This window comes from Triturus cristatus, chromosome 12, assembly GCF_964204655.1.
Source record: "Triturus cristatus chromosome 12, aTriCri1.1, whole genome shotgun sequence".
Lineage (NCBI taxonomy): Eukaryota > Metazoa > Chordata > Amphibia > Caudata > Salamandridae > Triturus > Triturus cristatus.
The window spans coordinates 144,588,496-144,608,419 of record NC_140595.1 but is presented as its reverse complement, the minus strand read 5'-3'; the positions used below and the strand labels follow the sequence as shown (position 1 = coordinate 144,608,419).

At 43.1% G+C, this 19,924-nt stretch overlaps 1 protein-coding gene and 1 long non-coding RNA gene across 7 annotated transcripts in view; one reads left to right on the top strand and one right to left on the bottom strand.

Annotated features, from left to right (window-relative positions):
• Nucleotides 1-19,924, bottom strand: part of LOC146772931 (SLAM family member 9-like) — a 369,703-nt gene that overhangs the window by 3,146 nt on the left and 346,633 nt on the right. For all 5 annotated transcript variants that reach the window (XM_085638234.1, XM_085638229.1, XM_085638231.1 and 2 more), the window contains one exon: nucleotides 18,763-18,852. In XM_085638234.1, the coding sequence (XP_085494360.1) occupies nucleotides 18,763-18,852 (90 nt within the window). The remainder of the gene's footprint in view (nucleotides 1-18,762; nucleotides 18,853-19,924) is intronic.
• Nucleotides 1-19,924, top strand: part of LOC146772932 (uncharacterized) — a 141,650-nt gene that overhangs the window by 24,003 nt on the left and 97,723 nt on the right. The gene's annotated exons all lie outside the window — the stretch shown is intronic.

Sequence of the window (19,924 nt, the reverse complement as noted above, 5' to 3'; positions counted from 1 at the left end):
CTTCAAATCCTAATGTATTCTATTTTGACATCTTCAGGTTTAGGGTCAACCTGGGACTAACAGTCAGACTTAAGTTATTGTAAGACAGAAGTGGAGACTGAAGTGAGGAACTTGAATAAAAGGGCCCTTAAATGGTAGAGATAAGGGGGCTGAAATGATGGTTGTTCGATGTAATGTATTGAAGTAAAAGTCATAACTGAGAAAGATGGGTGGTTAGAAGTAAAGGGAATGAAGCAATGGTAGGAAGAAGAAATTTGATTGAAGTACAGATATACTATACAACTACCCTATTGCAATCAGCGTGGTTTAAAACATTTACTCATGAAATCATTTGAAAATGTTGTTAGCTAATTTAGTTTTTTAATAGACAGCCCTATACATAGACTTTCATGATTTATCTTTATCATTAATATGTATAAAACACATACACATGAATACACATCTATTTACATGTTAACTTCTTTTGAATTAAAACAGGTATTGGAATTAAAGGATATATGGTGACTAGTAATCGTATTGATGCGAGAATTGATCGCTGACATTGATGACATTGGCAAGTTATGAGCGCAGTGAGCATAGTATCACACATGAATCTAACATCGTAAAGACGCTGTTATGACTGGGGTGCCAATAAATGAAGATTTTGAACACATAATCACATAGAATAACTCCGTGTTTAGATTGTATTTTAAAGATCAATAGATAATCGATACAAAAGGCTGGTACTTGGTCTTATGAAAGGGGAGGATCAACAGATGTTTGTCTTTTCTCTTTTCATGTAGATTTTTGACAACATAAGTGTCATTTGAAAGGTTCGCATAAAAGGATTGAGCACCTGGTCATGAGGTGGATAGCTGGTACGAGGGGCCGTGGCTACTACCTGGTAAATGTTCCCTGTAGTGATACAGGTGTATGTGATATACGTGATGTAGGTCTCACTGGGTGGTCGCCTTTTAATAATTATTAATTGCTTTTTGTGTTTGACAGTCACTGTGCATACAAAACAAGTGTCCGGAAGGGTGATTTAAGACCTCAAGCCCTTACGAAATTGCCATTAAGTGTAAAAGGCAATGAAACATGTCAGCCCATCTTCAATTGGTCTGCAAACATGCAGTTGGTTTTAAATTTGAATAAGTCCATGAGTCATGAATAAAGTTGGCACATGTTGGACGTGTGGCTTATATCAATTTTATTTTCACGTGGTCTCTAGTTGGATTTGTGAGTTGGTTTTGTGACATACACAAACACTACTTTCTCACCTTTTTGTTCTGGACACTCAAGAAATTCTTTTAGGCGAGGTAGCTACCTATGATGAGAAACGTGGGCACGACTGATGAGAACCAACCAGTAAGCTCCTTGGGTGTAGCGCACGTGAGGTGCTATCTCGCCGCTTCACAATTTATTTCCGGAGGTTTTCCGTGAATTTTCTTGAATGTACACCTGTTTAAGTAGAGGGTATTTTTTGGTACACAGTGACTGCCAACCTTAAGGATATTTTAGCTAAACTACGAATACGTTGGGCTATAAGGATTTGGGACAATACCTATGAAAGAAAATAAGGGTTGTTGGTGGGTTAAATTGAATTCCCACTCCCAGTCCTATAAAGACAAAAAATTGAAGCCCATACTGATCAGGTCTTATTACTGTTGATTTATGACTAATAATTAGGGACAAGCAACTGAATAGTAAAGTCCAACCAGTATTTCAGAAATCTAACAAAATAATCAAATGGCCTTCATTGAAATGCATTATATATAAACTGGACACACACACAAACACAAATACACATACTCTCTATCCCCCTCTCTGAGCAACCAATGCCAATGCACAAGGAAACTTCATAGAACTGAAAAAACAACAGTGTACCAGATGTTGTTCTTTTGTCCTTAAGGCACAATGCAATATACATGGCGACACAGTGTGTGCAGAGCAGTTAACAGGTAAATCAAACAAGCTATCAAAAGGTCTCTACAATACACCATTCTCCTTCTTTGCAGCTGCTCTGATTAAGACATAGAGCCTGATTACGATGTCAGTCAGGCAGCCTCCGACCAACAGTCAGATTCTCCTAGACCGTGTCGAAACCCATCCGCCCGACTCTGCCCGAAATATTTCCGACCGACTGATTACGACGCTCGCAGTCAGAAGGGGAACTGTTTGGTCATTCTGAAATGGTTCCGACCGGCATTTGGAGAATCCGAGTCAGTGGGTGCCGATTCATACAGCTCAACGGACAGCGTTTCCGACCGACCGATTATGATGTTGGATTCCGACAGCCTTTCAGACTAGGTCTGTCCAACACGAAAAGGCTGTCGGAAACTGACTTTGGGGGCCTCTAGCAGGCCCCCTTTCATCCTGAGTCCTATAGTTTGGGGTTGAGGGGGAACCAAAGGGACCCCCTGTAACACCATGCACAGTGTCGCAGGCGCCTTGGGGTGCCCGCAACAGGGTGCAGGTTTTTCCGCAGACACCCATTTTCCCCATAGAAGCCTGTGTTGTCGGTCGGAACACAGGCTACCATTGAAGTCAATGGGAGTCCTTCCGAACGGTGTTTGGAAGCATCCTAATCGGTCAGGCGGAACCGCCGACCGCGGGTCAGTTGGAACTGAATCCGACAAGGAGTTGGGCGGTTTAGTTTCCAACCGACATTGTAATGAGGCCCTTAGTTGGTAAACATTTCAGGGCTGAATCACAAAAGTATTTATGAGTACTAGGGAGTTGCATTGTGGGTGTACTCTTTTTTGTACTCTGACATGCTTTTGTAAATTGGCTTTGAAATATTTAACTGTCTATTAGTAAATAGTGCAAGGAGGGCATAGACCTTTCTATTTGTAATAATTGAATATGAATATTCCTATATTATTCCACTGAAGATGTTTGAGAGTCAATTCAAAAAGGGATGTAAAAGTATGTAAAAAAGGAGCACTACTTGAAGCACTCCAAAATGGCTATGTGATTAGCTTCCTTCTTATGTACATAATGTTTCTTCATAGGTGGTTACCTGAAGGTGACTATCCTTTGGTTCGATAATGTCATCAAACAACTTCATAGAGTGAAATCCCTTGTTCTGTGTAGTAATAACAACCAAATAAGTAAAACAAAAAATCTATGTTTATATAGGTTTAACCATTAATGATTACTGCCTTCAACTCAAAACACATCCTTCATATTATACTCCTATAGTACAACAAACACAAATATTCCTTCTTCAATAGTGCCAGGGGTCATTTTGGTCCTACTGAACTGGTACTGTCCCACGGAACCCATCCATCTGATGTGCCAGATGGAACACGAAGAACATTTTTGCCGCAGCCATTACTGAACATGAGCACGCTGTTGCCATGTCCTCAACGTGTTTTTCAAAGATAACATTGAAGGGGACAAACAACCTGATACACTGGCACTCTTTAGAGACTTTGTCCTTCTCTATTTCATTCAGCGACCAAATTGGCTTCTGATCCCTTCCTTCTGAGGAACAGTTACCACAACGTGATTTAACAATATTTCTTGGGAGTATTGGTACTGGACCTAGTCTCTTTCTTAACTCACTCCCAGTCCCCCCCTCTTCTAGTTTCATATGTATTAGTATGGCAGCTAGCCGTGGGACTACTATCTCTATCTTTCCTCCTTTTTTGAACAAGGGCCCTCTCCCTACTCTTTCCCCCTAGGCCACCACTCCATCATCTGCAGCTACCACCCTCTCCCCCTCCCCAGGGAGTGATTCCCCCACTGACTATGGACAACCCCGGGCTCAGTTTTGATGATGACACAGTGGCAGAGATCCATAGGGCACCGTCACTACTAGACGCAGATGGCAACGCAGCATCGGGAAGCCATAATGATGACTGGAAGTCCTTACTAGCCTTAAGGAAGCAACAGATTAAAACGGCGCTACACGGCACAATATTTACTGAATATCTTCGAGCTAATATAGCCCCTAATGGCCTTTTGGTGACTCTGACACCTCAGATCTTCCTTGAGGTTCTCACTTTCAGAAGAGAATGGTCCAAGATTGCATGGAAGTGCACAAGAGATTGGCTTGTCCTCATAATCAACACCGCCAAACGCCTCTCTGATGAACTTTTGATAGAGATCACAATAGCAGAATCTGTTTTAAAAACAGGGATCTCGAGCACATCCTACAAAACGCGCCTTGCAGAAATCAACGAGGAAATGTCCGAGCATAGAGACTTCCTCACTAAACAGAAGGTTACCAAACTTCAAAAAGATGTCAAGAGATTCTCCGAAGAAAAAGTATATCCATATACTAAAGAAGACTATGTCTTCCAAACCAACGAGATGTCTTCAGAAGATATGAACAGCAACAGCTCTAGAAGGACCAGCTCCATGAGCAGCGACTCCAGCTATGAAGGCAATAATTACACAACACCGACGAGAGGAGCATGGAGGCAACCTTCACATCCACCGTTGTTCCAGAATTTTCCTCCACACCCTTACCAACAACAACCATTTCCGGGTCCTTGGGTAGGACATCCACCCTTATGGAACACACCCATGGGCTACCCCCCACAGATGCAACCATTCCACCAGTTTCCGAACCCCCCTTTTCACAACAGAGGAAGGGGCAGAGGAAGAGGCAGAAGGAAAAGCAATTAAATTAACGTACACTGGCAAGAACCAGAAGAAATGATCCTGAGGAGCAACACAACAGGAACGAGACGCTAGTGGTGAATCTTTCCTCCAGACCTCTATTCCAGGAGGAATCCAGTCTCTTGGAGAAGGGACTGGGTTTCGTCCCCACACCAGGAGAGGATATTTTCAGACTCCACCAAGAACTACATCCCTTTTTCAGGAAGATTAGACTCAAGGCCTTCTTCCATGACCAACCAGAGGTCCCTGTCCCGGGCACTGGACTGAGGAACAAATCCAAGTTCAACCCCACGGCAGCTATGACCCCCAATGAGGTGCTCACTTTTGAGAAAGCCGTCTTGAAGGATGTCACCAACCTACCATATCGACGCCCATTTGACAACCTGACGAGAGCAGAGAGATGCATCCTACAAAACATCACAGGCGACACCTCAATTATCATCAAACCAGCCGATAAAGGGGGTGCCACTGTCATTCAGGACATTGGCACATATGAAGCAGAATGCCACCGACAACTTATGGACTCCAGATACTATCGCCCTATAGAGGAAGACCCCACACCTAGACTTACTTCTAAGATCAGAAGCTTAGTCAATGAAGCCACAAGCGAGGATTGGATTACAACCCATGAGGCAGAGCTTCAATCCCAGAATTCCCTACTATTACACTCTACCGAAGATCCATAAAGGGACCGACCAACCTCCTGGACGCTCAATAGTGTCCGGTATCGACTCCCTTCTTGAACCACTGAGCAAATTCTGCTACTTTTTCCTACGTCCCATTGACACCCAGACACCAACCTATCTGAGGGACACTACAGAGGTGTTGAACCTGATTGAACACTATGATGACCCTGGCTCTATTACCCTCCTGGCCACACTGGATGTAGAGGCACTTCATACAAATATACCTCAAGATGGCACCCTAGAGGTCATGGAGAAAAGGCTACGGGAGCAAGACCCATGGATCTATCAAACTCCTATCTCATTCATCTGCGAATGTGCTGCTCTGGCCCTAAAGGAAAATGATTTTGCTTTTAAAAAAACAGCTTTACCACCAAATACAGGGCACCAGCATGGGGAGCACTTTCGCACCGAGCCTGGCCTGCATGTACATGGCTAACTTTGAGGACAAGTTTATCCTGGGTGACAACAATCCCTACAAAGAAAATATCATGACCTGGCGCCGTTACATCGATGATGTCCTCCTAATCTGGACAGGTAATGTGGACCTATGCAGTACCTGCTTCGCATGGCTTAACACACTGGACCCCTTCCTCAGGTTCACCGGCACCATATCAGAAGAGAGCATTGCGTTCCTGGATCTTTGGATAACTTTACGTGAAGGCACACTTCTTACAACTAACTATCGGAAGCCCACGGACAGAAACAGTCTCCTGCTATACTAGAGCCATCATCCGAAAGCACGGAGGGATAATCTCCCAGTAGGAGCAAAAAAACGAGCAAGGAACAACCACAGAGAAGCTCTTTTGGATGTGAAAGAGAAACAAGAGAATAATGCCCTCACCTGTGTGACAACGTTCACACCCAACTCCAACAGGATTCAAATAACCATCAAGAAACATTGGGGTATTTTATCAACCGGGTCATTCGAACCGGGACCAGCCCCCCTTTTTGCCTTTAAGAGGACCCAGAATCTCAAGGACTTGCTTGTGCATACACGACCTAAACACATCGGTAGCACTCAACCTACACTATGGTCCCTACCACCGGTCGTAGGACACTTCCCTTGCGGTTCATGCTCCATTTGCCCACTAACAGTCCCATCCAAAAGTTTAGATCTAGGACTAATTGGACCTCGGGTACAGAAGCGCCACACCAACTGCAACACCAAAAACTGCGTGTATTTAATCACATGCCCATGCAACATGAAATATGTGGGCATGACAACTAGACCCATCAAAATACGCATGGGGGAACACAAAAGCACAGTACGATGTAAGAAGACCAACACGAAACTTCAGAACCACTTCCTTGAAATTAACCACACCACTAATGATCTTAAATGGACCATCATAGAATCAAATACCAATTGGAGTGCGACTACCCTGTTCAGACAAGAACAACACTGGGTTTTCCGTCTAAAGAGCAACACGCGTGGGCTAAACGACGATATACCGTGGTCTGAATTAGTCACATAGGTCCACTGAACCAGGCATAAACTGATCTACTCACTTTCACCTTACCGCTACCCCTCCTAGTTCATAAAGATATATGAACCAAACATTTCACAAACAGAAGGCATACATTACAGTGGTATCTCTAAACATCGCCCTCTGTTTAGGTGAATACATTTCGGAGTCGACACCCTCCACGTCCTGACGCACTTTTCCATCACAGAGACACAAAGACCTCTCTCTAACATAACCTTTCTGGCATATCACTCCCAGTCACACCTACAGGCATTGTGAGCCTGCCCTGAGTAAACTGATTATACTCCTATGGACACAATCGACCTGCATGTCACCCCACACTACTTCAACAGCCCCGTGTGGCCTAGCAAGGCAGCCGTAAAGGAACTGAATTTTTTATTTTTTATTTTGTGTAGCCAATACGAGGTAGATTCAAGCAATCTGCATATTACAGCGCTAACTTTATTTCATCCCTAAACCTTTTCTTGGGATTAGCGCTGTAACCACTTTCTCCCTGTTATTATAGACTCGTAAATACCAAAATATATATATTTTTTACTTTTATTATTATTTCTCTCAGAGAGTTTGTAAAAGTTTGCTATTATCCAGCACATTCTTGAATAGTGGTTCCCATTCCAATATGGTGACCAGATTCTACAGACGTGCAGACTTCCGGGTTATGCCCGCTCTCCCGAGAGACACGCCCATCTCCACCCCGATGTGCTTCCGCCTTTCACCAGCACAAAACCGGAGCCATTCCATCCACGATTACTCCGGAGTCCCACACACTGCAGGGCAGGTGAATAGGCTTCAACTGAGGGGTAACGACGTGAGTATTGCATCGCTGCTTGATAACGACAGGCTTCTGACAAAGGTATTTCACTGGGAGGAATCTTTACCTACAGTTTTCTCTGTTTGCAGTGATTACCCCCAGCCGCAGTTAGGACTTACGAGGAGGCACTTCTACTTCTCGTTAGGGGTAAACCTTTACTCTATGTATTCCCTTTCTACTCCCGACCACTATGCATGAATTTACCGCATTGTATTACTACCCAACCAACGTACCATAATCAGTAATGTTATCATCGATTTTATCCACTGCTGCATTATGGATTATTCCCACACGCAATACCGATCATCATATCCACGCTGTGGTAGCACATCACTCGGGTGGCCACCACGGTAGGATACGAGAGCCCTTTTTACGACTTGCACCTTTTAACACCAGTTTACACTTATGTTTGTTTGACCAATGTTCACTAATAATCGCATGGTGTTATATAGCTAATAGCACCTGCATATACGAGTGCATGCGAGTGTCTCTAATCATTTAGGTTGATCGATCCGGCAACCAGCATGCACTTACAAGCCTTAAGAGGTACTTCTTTCAGATGCCTTGTGAACGTCGAGCATTTATTAAGTCTCTATATGTTTGTTCCTTGTCTTTGTCTCCCTTCTACCCCCACAGGTACTAGGCTGGGACACGTGAACTGTGTCCCCCATAGCGTTATGCGGATAATCACACCTGAACAGGAGGTATTTTAGAAGCAAAGAGTGTCCTACTCTTTTCCTTTCACTTTCGTCATTTGTCACATTTATGGTCCTGATGAAGCGCGAGGGGATCCACTAGGGGCCCGATGACACACACCTTCCCACACGGGCACTAGGAGCAGCGGAGTAATACTCCGTCCTCTATGCCATCTATTAATAGAGGATTGCCCCTTGCCCCTGTACCTATTTTATCTTACCCCCGGACCAACGAATAAAATTATCCCTATGGCACCGGTGGGTAATTTTAAGACACCACACCTATTTTTAGGCCCACACACCCGCATGCACAACTGCGGCATCTCCTCAAAAGATCTCTGATAAAGAGTCCTCTCGCGGGGCCCGTGGGGGACTACAGCGCATCCCCCACGAGGAGCAACGCCCGATGATGAAGCATGACACTTGCAAGGGTGTGTGAGGGCACTAAAATCAAAAGGAGAGATTCCCCACCTAGCACTGATAAGGCACACTTCCTTTAGCGACTTTGTCCTTCTCTATTTCATTCAGTGACCAAATTGGCTCTAATCCCTTCCTTCTGAGGAACATTTACCACAACAGGATTTAACTCTTTGGAGGGACCCAGAGGGTATGCCTGAGGGGCCAAAAAGGAAGAAAATAATTTTATTTTGTTGACGGTCCTATGATACTCTTGTGGCATCCAGGCCACACACTGTGCAGTACTGCAAGACTTCAGTGGAAGCTGTGGTACAATGCAACTGAGCAAGCGTCAATAAGTAAAGCTTTTGCGGTCTCACTGTACCGCGGAGAATGCTTGAACTGAGGTACTGCAGTAATGCAAATCCATTTTATTTTTAAAGAAAAAACAAGAAAAATGTGAGGTGCTGGCCTGTGAAGGAGGGGTGGCCACCTGTGGGTGGTTTTCTGCTCATGGGGGGTTGTCACAGACAGTCAATGCAGCCAATCCTATGCATGCACGGCATAAAGCTAACTTTTAATAAAATAAAGTCTTTTCAGGATGCAATGTGGCCAATGAAAGTGAAACTACTGGAATATAACATTGTTTGGATTGGTTTGGGCCTTTAATAATGAAGTTTGAGCATTCTTTTAATTTAATTAAACGATCTACTATGGGTCCTGAACAACTGACTCAAGAACTACCATGACATCACTTGACTCTTAGTGGTATCCTGGGTCAAGCATTCCAAGGCTTCTTGGGAGGAGGTAGGTGCAAGGTGTCCTCTGGTACAAAACTCCAAATACCTCCAGCAACCCCAAAAATTAATGTCCTGCCAGATGGTTGCATCGCCCCACCCTGTGTTGTCCTGGACTGTGCCAGGAGACGACCCTGAGGGGAGCGAGATGATTTCAGAGCGCTACTGCACCTGGGCCCACCTCTCTTCGAAGGGACAGCGAATGCCATGAAAATGGGCCCCCCAAGACTCTGAGCTAGGCTGCCCTGCCCTGGGAGATTCCCCTACGCACCTGCACACGACCCCAGTGAACCGGGGAGCCTGGATGGAGAGAGACAGTGCCTAATACATTGCCTTCCCTGTCTGAAACAGACAGTAGCCATCCCAGGCATCGTCTCACCAACGTCTGGAAACATAAGAGGCCTAATTTTGCCAATAGAATTGGTGTAGGGGGAACTGCACACTGAAGACTCAAGAGTGCCAGATGAGACCTGATATGGAGGCATTACAATGAGCCTTGAAAAAAAGCCCTGGTTACATCATATCCCTCACCCTCGGTGGTCAAGAGAATAGATTGTGGGACAGTGAAGACCCTTGGGGTGAACTGTGAGACTGGTCTTAGTTGCTACGTAGTGTAGGTAATCCACTAAGGGCTTCATCATACCAGACCCTTGTTTTACTGATGGCACGGTGGGGAAACCAAGGCAACCTTGCTCATGACAAGTTGCCCAGAGCCTGTGAGTGCCCATGTTCAAATGAGGACAAACGGGCTGATGTGCCGACCTCTGAGGGACCTGAAAGAGTGATACCGATACCTCTCACTGCTTTCACAGGTGCACTATCCCCAAAACAGTAGACACTTAACGCTTAATCCATGAAGGCAGGCTGTCCACCCAACTCCATAAGGAGTGCAACTGTGATACCCCCCTCCCCAAGACCAAAGTCCTGGCGCATCCACCTGTGAATTTCACCCACAGTACATGCTCAACGTGGACTTCAAGATCCCAAGTAAAATGTTGCCATGTAGACCTCTCCCCCATATGCGTGTTCTGGTACATAGAGGCCAAAACTGTTTCATACCGAAAACGTAGTACCTCCATCAACTTCAGAAGGTTGTACCATGTTCTTACCACACAGAGGTACAGGCATGGACGTTGGCGATGCTCATGTCAGTTGACCTTGAGAAGGCCTTTGATTTAATATGGTGGGATTTCCTATTGAAGTACATGCGTAAGATGGCAATGGAGGAGGACTGAATTAAATGGGTTATCCTACTTTATTCTGGACCAACAGCCTGAATTAAGACATGCTCCATGATCTGCACCGTGTATGACATATTCAGGGCTACTCTATCTCCCCTACACTTCGCCTTGACTATTGAGCCCATAGCAGAACTGTTTCAATGGGAGGGTAGAGGTAATAGTATATCTGTAGACAACCATGAACATATTAGCTTGCTTTATGCGGATGATCTTCATCTTTACTTTTCGGACGGCCCTATTGGGGAACACGGTGTGATCTGCTGCTTCGAGGAATTTCGGGACGCTATCAGGCCTATGAGTCAATTGCACCAAATAGAGGCATGGGAGGTGAACTTCGCTCTTCATTCACAGAGTTTGCTGAGTTTTTGGCACTCTGCGGAGTTGTAAAAAACTTCACTCCACAAAGCAGAGCAGAGTTTTATCCTCACTCCCGCTCACCAACGTTAAGTTGAGAGTGAGGAAAATCCAACCCTCGACCACGTCTCAGCGAGATTTCTCAATGAGGGCGGCTGCGGATGATCGCGACCGCTCGTGTTGAGAAACCATTGGTTTGCATTTAGGAAGCTGCATCTCAAGTAGAAAATCTACTAGAGCGCCAAAAAGAAACAGTGCCCTCTTGCATGATGCAGTTCGCGCTGTTTTTCCAGTATGGGACAAACACCTGCCTAAAAATCAGCACGAACAGCATGACCTATTACTCTCTGCCACTTGCGGAACTCCACGTAACGCAGGAGAGTTCTTTGATCACTTCGCCGAGTTCCACTTAGCAGAACTCCATGAACTCTGCCCAGGCCTAACCAAAACATGTATGTTCCCCTGTACTCAGGGAGCTCCCCAACCACCAGGTCTCCCTCTGGAACTTATATGGTTACCCACAACCTTTAAATACATGGGTATTCAGTTGTACCATAGCCTGGGCGATCTACATGAGGGATACCTGAGGTGGTCACTTTTTGGAGATCCCTGTGATTATCACTTATGGCCCGATCCAAAATGGTCATGCTCTCCACTTGTTCTATTTTTTTTACTAAACTCCCGGTTAAGATACCCTTTGTGTGGTTCAAACAAATAGATGTTCTGTAAACTAATTTGGGATGGAAGCCACCATAGAGTGTCCCTTGAGGTCCTGATATGTCTGCCAGATGATGGAGGCCTGGGGGCACCGGACTTCTAGCTGTATTATTTGGCGGCACAAATGCAATAGGTAACTAGATGGCTGGATGAATCCCATAGAAGTTAATTGGACTTTATGGGCCTAGCTCTCTACCAGGGACTTCTTTTAGCACGGCTGCTTCGTCCCGAGGTAGTCATTTCACAGCCGAGCACTATGCTATGAATGGTCCTACGTTGCTGGTGGCGAACCTGGAGAGCTACGTTGTACACCTCTCCCTTGCTGCTGGTGGGCCTTTCTCACAGCAACCCTTTGGCCTGTTTCACTGCTGGCCAACTTTCAGTTGGGACAGAGGCTTGTCTGACGACAGTGGTTGACTGCTTCACGATGGGTGCTCTCATACCACTGTAGGAGCTATCAGAATAAAGTGCATTGCTCCGAGGTCAGTTTCTGAACTATGAGGCTTCAGTGCAGACTTTTGCAGATTTATGGGATGGAGGATGAGACTAACCTTTGCCCCATACAGTGCTCCAACTCTTACTTTCCAATGGCTCGGCAAGATACCTGGTGACGTGGGTCTATTATTCTTTGATTGATATGAGGCAGAGACCATTGGTGGCCCTTAGGGCTAAGATGGGATGGAATCCTGGGCCACAAATATCACAGATGGGTAATGGAAAAGGATGTTAACTTACCCTAAAAAGGTAGTACGCAATGCAAGACTAAATTATATACAATTTAACTTTCTGCACATGACATACCTCAGCCCTGATGAATAGAAGGTATGGTGGAGGACTTCAGGAATGTCCTCGGTGTTGGCTACTTGATGTAAACATTTGTAATATGACATGGGGGTGCCCCCTACTACAGGTTTTCAGGACTGCGGTTCTTCACTGACTCCATGCCGCACTAAGAAGCACCCTTACCTGTATGGTGGAAAATTGCCTCCTAGGAGGGTTCACCAGAACCAAGGTGTGGAGGATAGGCAATAGAATTTTAGATTTGGCACTTGCAATGGCCACACATAGAATAGTAATGGTGTGGAAGTCGGGAACAGTACCAGTGCACAAAACATGGATGAGAGATGTTACGACATAGGCTGGGGCCGAGGAAAGACCCCTTCATCAAGAAGCCACCGGAGGAGTTCGAAGGAGACTTATTGACTATTTATGGATGGAGGTCTAAGAGAACTAGGAGCACCTCTGAAGGGATACAGTCTCAGAACAGGGTGATTCAGACGACGGTGAGAAGAGGGACCAGAGAGATGACTCAAGTGAAGAGAGCGATGGGGATTTACCCAAAGGGGAATAGGAGACTTGATGGCCAGAATGTTCCACATTGCTCCTCATGCCATAAATAGCCTGCACAACCTGGAACACAGTACACGTCCCATTGTCGTTCCCCACTTCTGGACTTCTAAACTTATTTCCTAAATGCCACAAAACACACATACAAGGATAACTCCTGCCAGGCCACTCTATGCATGACACACCCCTTTAAAGGCTAGGATCCACACCTCTTAGACACTTTAGAAATGCCTTATTTTCCTTTGTTTTTATTATTTTGGTCTTTCTTTTGTTTTTGTCTACATGTTTCACACCAAAAAGTATTAACTTCTTTTGACTTCTCACGGTTTTCCCTCCTCCCTTGGTCTTGCTCCAGAGTCATTTAGGACCCAAGACACAGGCAAACTTCTGGGAAAGACCTTAGACCAGGTTCGGACAAATTTGGTTGCCACAATGGTGGGAGACCGCAGATGGGTAACAAGACTGGAATGCCTGTAATAAAAATCCCAGACACTTGGGAATATATACTAAATGCATATGTGCTTGTATTATACCATGTGTCGCCATGTAACTGCTATGTACCCGTGAACCTTTAACAATTTCTAGCATATGAAATAACTTGGTCTGAAAGAAAGAAAATTCAGTTTGTATGATTAACCAAATGCAATAAAAATATGTTTAAAAAGAAATGGAATTCTCTTCACCTGCATTTACAAACCTGAACAAATACAATTATGGATGTCTCCCAGTAAAACAGAAAGATTTCATGTAGAGGGACAAATATCACAAATAAGTGATCAGAGTGGGAGGTAGACTCCTCAGACAAGCAAATGTTCCTGTGATTATTTAAAACTTCATAATTCCAAATGTGCCTACAGTTTCCAATATGGAGGACACACAAAATGATCAGCTTAATTAACATCAAAATTTAGACCTGATGGGTTGGCACTATAAACCTGAACACGTGCACTTCAAAGATTTCAACATCGTCCCTATTCCCAGATGGGACTCTAGGGCCCTCATTACAAGTGCATGGCGAAACTCCGGTCTCTATGAAAGTTCGTTTGCAAAGGGATAAGACCTCAAAGTTGTGTGATAATTATAACACCCTTACAGATTTCTCCTGAAAGATTCCGGCAGGTCAAACCTGCCCAGATTTATTTGGGGAAAAGACCTGTGGAAAAGTCAAAAGAAGCAGAATTTGGTGTGTTAAATACAGATTCTGCATGTTATTCCTCATCTACAAGTAAAAATTCAGAAGACGAGGCATTTAACACACATGTTCATTGTTCATACACATTGTTCATACAATCTCCACCTGGGCAAAGGCAGTACCCTCTCACAGCGCTTAGGGACCTAACGGTGATAACGCGCTTTACAAATCAAAATTACAAATTACAAATTACATGGTAAATACCTTTCCCTCCAAGGGGAAATTGTATTTTCCAAATGTGATAAAATAACTTAATCTATCCTGGATAACTAATAATGAGGGACTTAAAGGTTGTTCTATCAAATTTTCTGAGGTGATCTGTGAGGCAAATAGAAACGGCCTCAACCCTCAAGCTCATCTGGAGACGCTGTCCCGAAGAAGGGGTTTAAGTGATCCATCTTGAAGAAATCTTGAAGAAATAAGCATATCTGGGTTAAAACTGGCTCCTAGAAAAACTCCATGAGCTTAGACAGAGCCTTCATTTTCTGAAAAGGAGCAGTGTATGTTTAGTCAGACAACACCAAAGTGTCATTGTAAATAGGATTTCTAAAATGGGATTCTGATACCATATCGATACCATATCGAATCAGTATTAGGAAGGGGTGTGTTGTATGTGGCTCTCCCAAATACTGATTCCGTATGTTATGCATCATGTTTTGTGACTGTAAAACATAGCTGAATTACTGACTCCAAAGTGGGGGGTGGTGAGCCATTCACATTAGGAATGAGAATGCCTTGTAACAACTTCCCCTTTGTGAAATTAAAAGAAAAACGTTTCTTGTGGAGGAGGCAGTGGTCCAGATGACCACTGGAAACCTAAATTTTTTTCAGAAGTAAACTTTTTTTTTAACACAGCAAGGTTTCCTCTAAGATAATGGGCTGCATATAAAAAAGTTTACTTTATTTAAATGCAATCGCGGACATAGTGGTCAGCTGATCCCAGCAGGCTAACATGCCTGCGATGGCATTCATTTGGAGTAAATCACAATTCGCTACCTCATTGATGCAGTTTGGATTGTCGCCCACTCTGAGTGGGAATTTTGCAAACCAACCTATTCATACATAGGGTGGTTTGCAATATTCAACATTGGTCGAAAATATACAGGTTGCAAAGTGTTTTCTACATCTGACCCTTAGTCCTGCACTTCTCAGGTGTTGTCTCAGGCCATATAAGGCAGGGCATTTAAGGGAATTTCATTGCCTCAGGTGGGGAGACAGTCATTTTAATTTGGGGAAGTGACGCTGGTAATGTTTATGAGGGATTAAAGAAATATAGTAACTTCTTATCACCTGAGCATTTACAGCACTATCATTGATCTTTTATCAGGTTGCTATGTAATTTTATTCCAGATTGTAATGTTTCTGCCTCCTGGCCAAGTTGTGAATAAAAAAACAGGGAAAAACGACTTTAAGGAACTGGCTTTTGAGGACATATATTGCATCTTAACATTTTCATCACAGATTTCATGAATAAAACATTTAAAATTATGAATCTGGATTGCCAGCTCTTAAACCCATTCCAGAGCAGTCAAATCACTGATGACATTGTTACATGGTCAACACGGCCAACTTTCCTATCTCCGTTTTTTGACTTACGTTTGTTTTATGCAATATCACTCCACTCATGTATTACTGTTTCAAATGTTATTTTTAAATAGGAATGTAATGCACCTGAATGTCTATAAAACCTCAAAGAGTACAAAGATAAATCATGTACCTAAACACACAATCAAACAAACAAAGCTCAAATAAGTAAAACTGTGCTGGCAGTGTGAATTGAATGTTTTAATGTTTCACTCTTTCAGAGCAATAAACTTAATTTTAAAATACTTAAAAAAATGTAGATGACTACTGTTTAAAAGCTCTACAACACTACTCATACTACACATATCTGTCACACACCAGCAAACACAGAAGCCTTATCTCGACATATTGAACCTTCGTTTTGAAAAAACTGCTATGTTATTTGCTGCAGAGGAGCACTTTAATAGTCAGACATGTAAGGTCATGAACTCTCTTACCGACATTCTTATTCGATTAAAAAATATGGATATGCGTTTAAAAAAAATTACAGAAACTTGTTTTAAACTTTTTCCAACTAGGTCCGTTGACAGGATGCTACAGTAGAATTGGTTTCAAGCTCAGCATTACAATTATCTAAGTAAGCGTCTGATGAAGCATGAATATATTAAGGACGATAATGACAAAATGACCTACATCATCACCCAAAGATTAGTCAAAGGTTTAGTGGGGCTTAATCTAAACTCTAATAGGTGTAGCTCACTCATTTTGAAGAATGTCCTTGCTGCAGGTCATGTGGTTCCCTTACTGGAATATCCATGACATCACTATCATGACGGAAGACTTCATATCTTCCCATTTCTCATGAAGCTACTTTTATGTCTTCATGGATCATTTTCTATTACCTTTGTCCACTATGTGGAAATGGGGCTGCACAATTTCACATCAGCTTTGCTATTGATTGAATCATGAATGAAAGAAACAGATTCACTAAATTCTTTCATGTGTGGGAGATGTCACGTAGTTGAGGTACACTGGCTTGCTCTATTCAACAATAAAATAACATCAGATACAAAGATGAGATCAAATTATTCCCCTCTTCCACAACTATCTCAAAATATATCTGTGGTTATTAGGTCAGCAAATAAACGTACTTGCTGATATGACTTTTCCATTCCTTTGCATCTAATCATTTTATGTTTTATATGATACCAACTCGCCAAGGGCTCAGAGCATCGGTTTATAATAACGCTAGTTATTTTCTGAATCACAGTAGTTGGTACTGTGAAGGTCCTTTGGATTGTTTATGTTTTTTCCTTAGCACTATGAACCCCTTATATAGAGTTTCTCCTAATTCCAGTATATCCATCTACTATATTTCAATAAAATTGGACATCATTTGATTGAAAGTCCTTGGACATCACTGGATTGGAAGGCCTATGACATGAACAGTTCAATTGTCAAAACCTTACACCAGCCACTGTAAGCTAACAGTTAATGGTTTGCAATGATGTGTTCCTTTGCTGTGTTGTGTCATGGTGACTTGTGAGAGTCACTTTCCTATGCACAGTACGGACTTATAAGGCACCTTATATAATTCCCAACAATTATCACAGAGATGCAGTCAATGAACATTTGAATTATTCAAAGATTATTAGGAGATATCATTGTATTTTCAAAATGTAGCTACTTCTTTGGCAAGGTGCTAAAAATTTACACCAGCGTAGATAACATAATGCATGTGAAATACGGAGCACGATGAAGCAACAACAAACTGAATTTGATACTTAAATAAATAACTTACAGTGTGTGAAACATAGACATTCTTTAAGAATTGTTAATTTCAATCAACACACTTCGTTTTGAATATCACTTATGTGCCATAAGTGACATTCGAAACTAAACGTGCTGATGAAAATGAACAATTCTGTGGCATGGAACCATGCTGATATGGAATTCCGTACAAAAAGTAAAATAGCATGATTAATACGATTTGGACTGCGGGACATCAGTGGAGTAGCAACAGTGCATTTGACGCTTTTCAATCAAGGAACCCTGGTTCTGTGCCTACAGTTTGGCAGTGAAGGGTAGCCGTAATTGGGTGTAGAGGGCCAGGTCGCACCTATGTTACAGGATCAATTAAATGTTTTATACACAGGATGTCTTACAGATCTCACTAATTTCTTGGAAAGTATAAATTGTGTGATTTCTTTACACAAATACACTGGGAGAATAGAAATTAGAATAGAAATTTTAGAGTAAGAACCCCCCTTTTTGCTTTACATTTTGCTGCAGAAATGCCACTGACCAGTAAAGCATGCAAATATTGAATACGGGTGATGCTTTGATAGGATCCTCCACTCAGTCTCTTCTGATATTTTCTGCAGGCTGTTTTCTTGTGCGAAAGATCACTAAGATAGTTTCAGCAAGAGAAACAGCCATGCTTTTAGATGATATTTTGGGGGGATTTTCGCACCTTTTTTTAGCCACAGACTTTTTTATATGCAGAATGTTTGGGGCCGGTTACACAAACTACAAGGGCAGAGGGGAAACGAATACCACTGTAAATCAGCACAGGCTGGAATAAATAAAAACAATAGGACATATGGAGGCTAAATAGCACACCTCCATCCTGTTTATGTAACCCTGAGCCTGGATAGTTCTGCCATTTTTAATTCACTATGTTTTATTTAAGGAGGGACAGTGAAGAGCAAACTACTTTAAGTTCTAATTTTGGAAAACTATTGCTGCCCAGACCTCACTGGCAGAATAAAGCACAAAAACGTAAGTAGATTGGACAGTGCCCGTTCTGCCTCTCACTGAACGTTGGTTCTCTCTACCTGCCCGGCCCAACACAGATTGCCTGTCCTCAATCACTGTTTGTCAATAAACCTCCATCTCACTGACTTCATCAGTTTTGCATTTCGGAGGCAGCTGGATTTTCTGATAAACCGTTACGTTTTCTTCTTTCAGGTTCATGAGGTTGTCATACATAACCTAAAACAAAAGAAAATAAAAATTGTAATTTTCGTTTATCTTTTAAAACTTCTTTTGAATTAAAACAAGTATTGGCATTACGGGATACATGGTCATTAGTAATTTGGGGCAAGCAATTGAATAGTAAAGTCCAATCAGTATTTCAGAAATTTAAAAAAATAATTAAATGGCCTTCATTGAAATGCATTATATATAAAGTTGACACAAACACACAAAAAAACAAATACACATACTCTCTATCCCTCACTCTGAGCAACCAATGCCAATGCACGATGAAACTTCACAGAACTGAAAAAACAACAGTGTACCAGATGTTGTTCTTTTGTCCTTAAGGTACAATACAATGGTGACACAGTGTGAGTGGGGCAGTTAACAGGTAAATCAAACAAGCCATCAGAAGGTCTCTACAATAGGCCATTCTCCATCTTTGCAGCTGCTCTGATTAAGACATAGGGCCTGATTACAATGTCAGTCAAAAAGCCTCCGACCAACAGTAGGATTCTCCTAGACAGTGTCGGAACCCATCCGCCCGACTCGGTCAGAAACATTTCCGACCGACTGATTACGATGCTCGCAGTCCAAAGAGCAACTATTCAGTCATTCCGAAATGGTTTCGACCGGCATTTGGAAAATCCGAGTCGGATGGAGCTGATTCATACAGTTCAACGGACAGCTGTCCCTACCGACCGATTACGATGTCAGATTCTGACAGCCTTTCCAACTTGGTAAGTCCGACAAGAAAAGGCTGTCGGAAACAGACCATGGGTACCGCTAGCAGGCCCCACTTCATCCTGAGACCTCCGGTTTGGGTTTGAGGGGGTACCTAAGGAACCCTCCTATAACACCATGCACAGTGTGGCAGGCACCATGGGGTGCCAGCGACAGGGTGCAAGGTTTTCCACAGACACCCATTTTCTCCATAGCAGCCTGTGTTGTCGGTTGGGACACAGGCTCCCATTGAAGTCAATGGGAATCCTTCCTAACGGTGTTCAGAAGCATCGTAATCGGTTGGGAGGAACCGCCGACCGTGAGTCGGTCAGAATCGAATCTGACAAGGAGTCGGGCGGTTTCG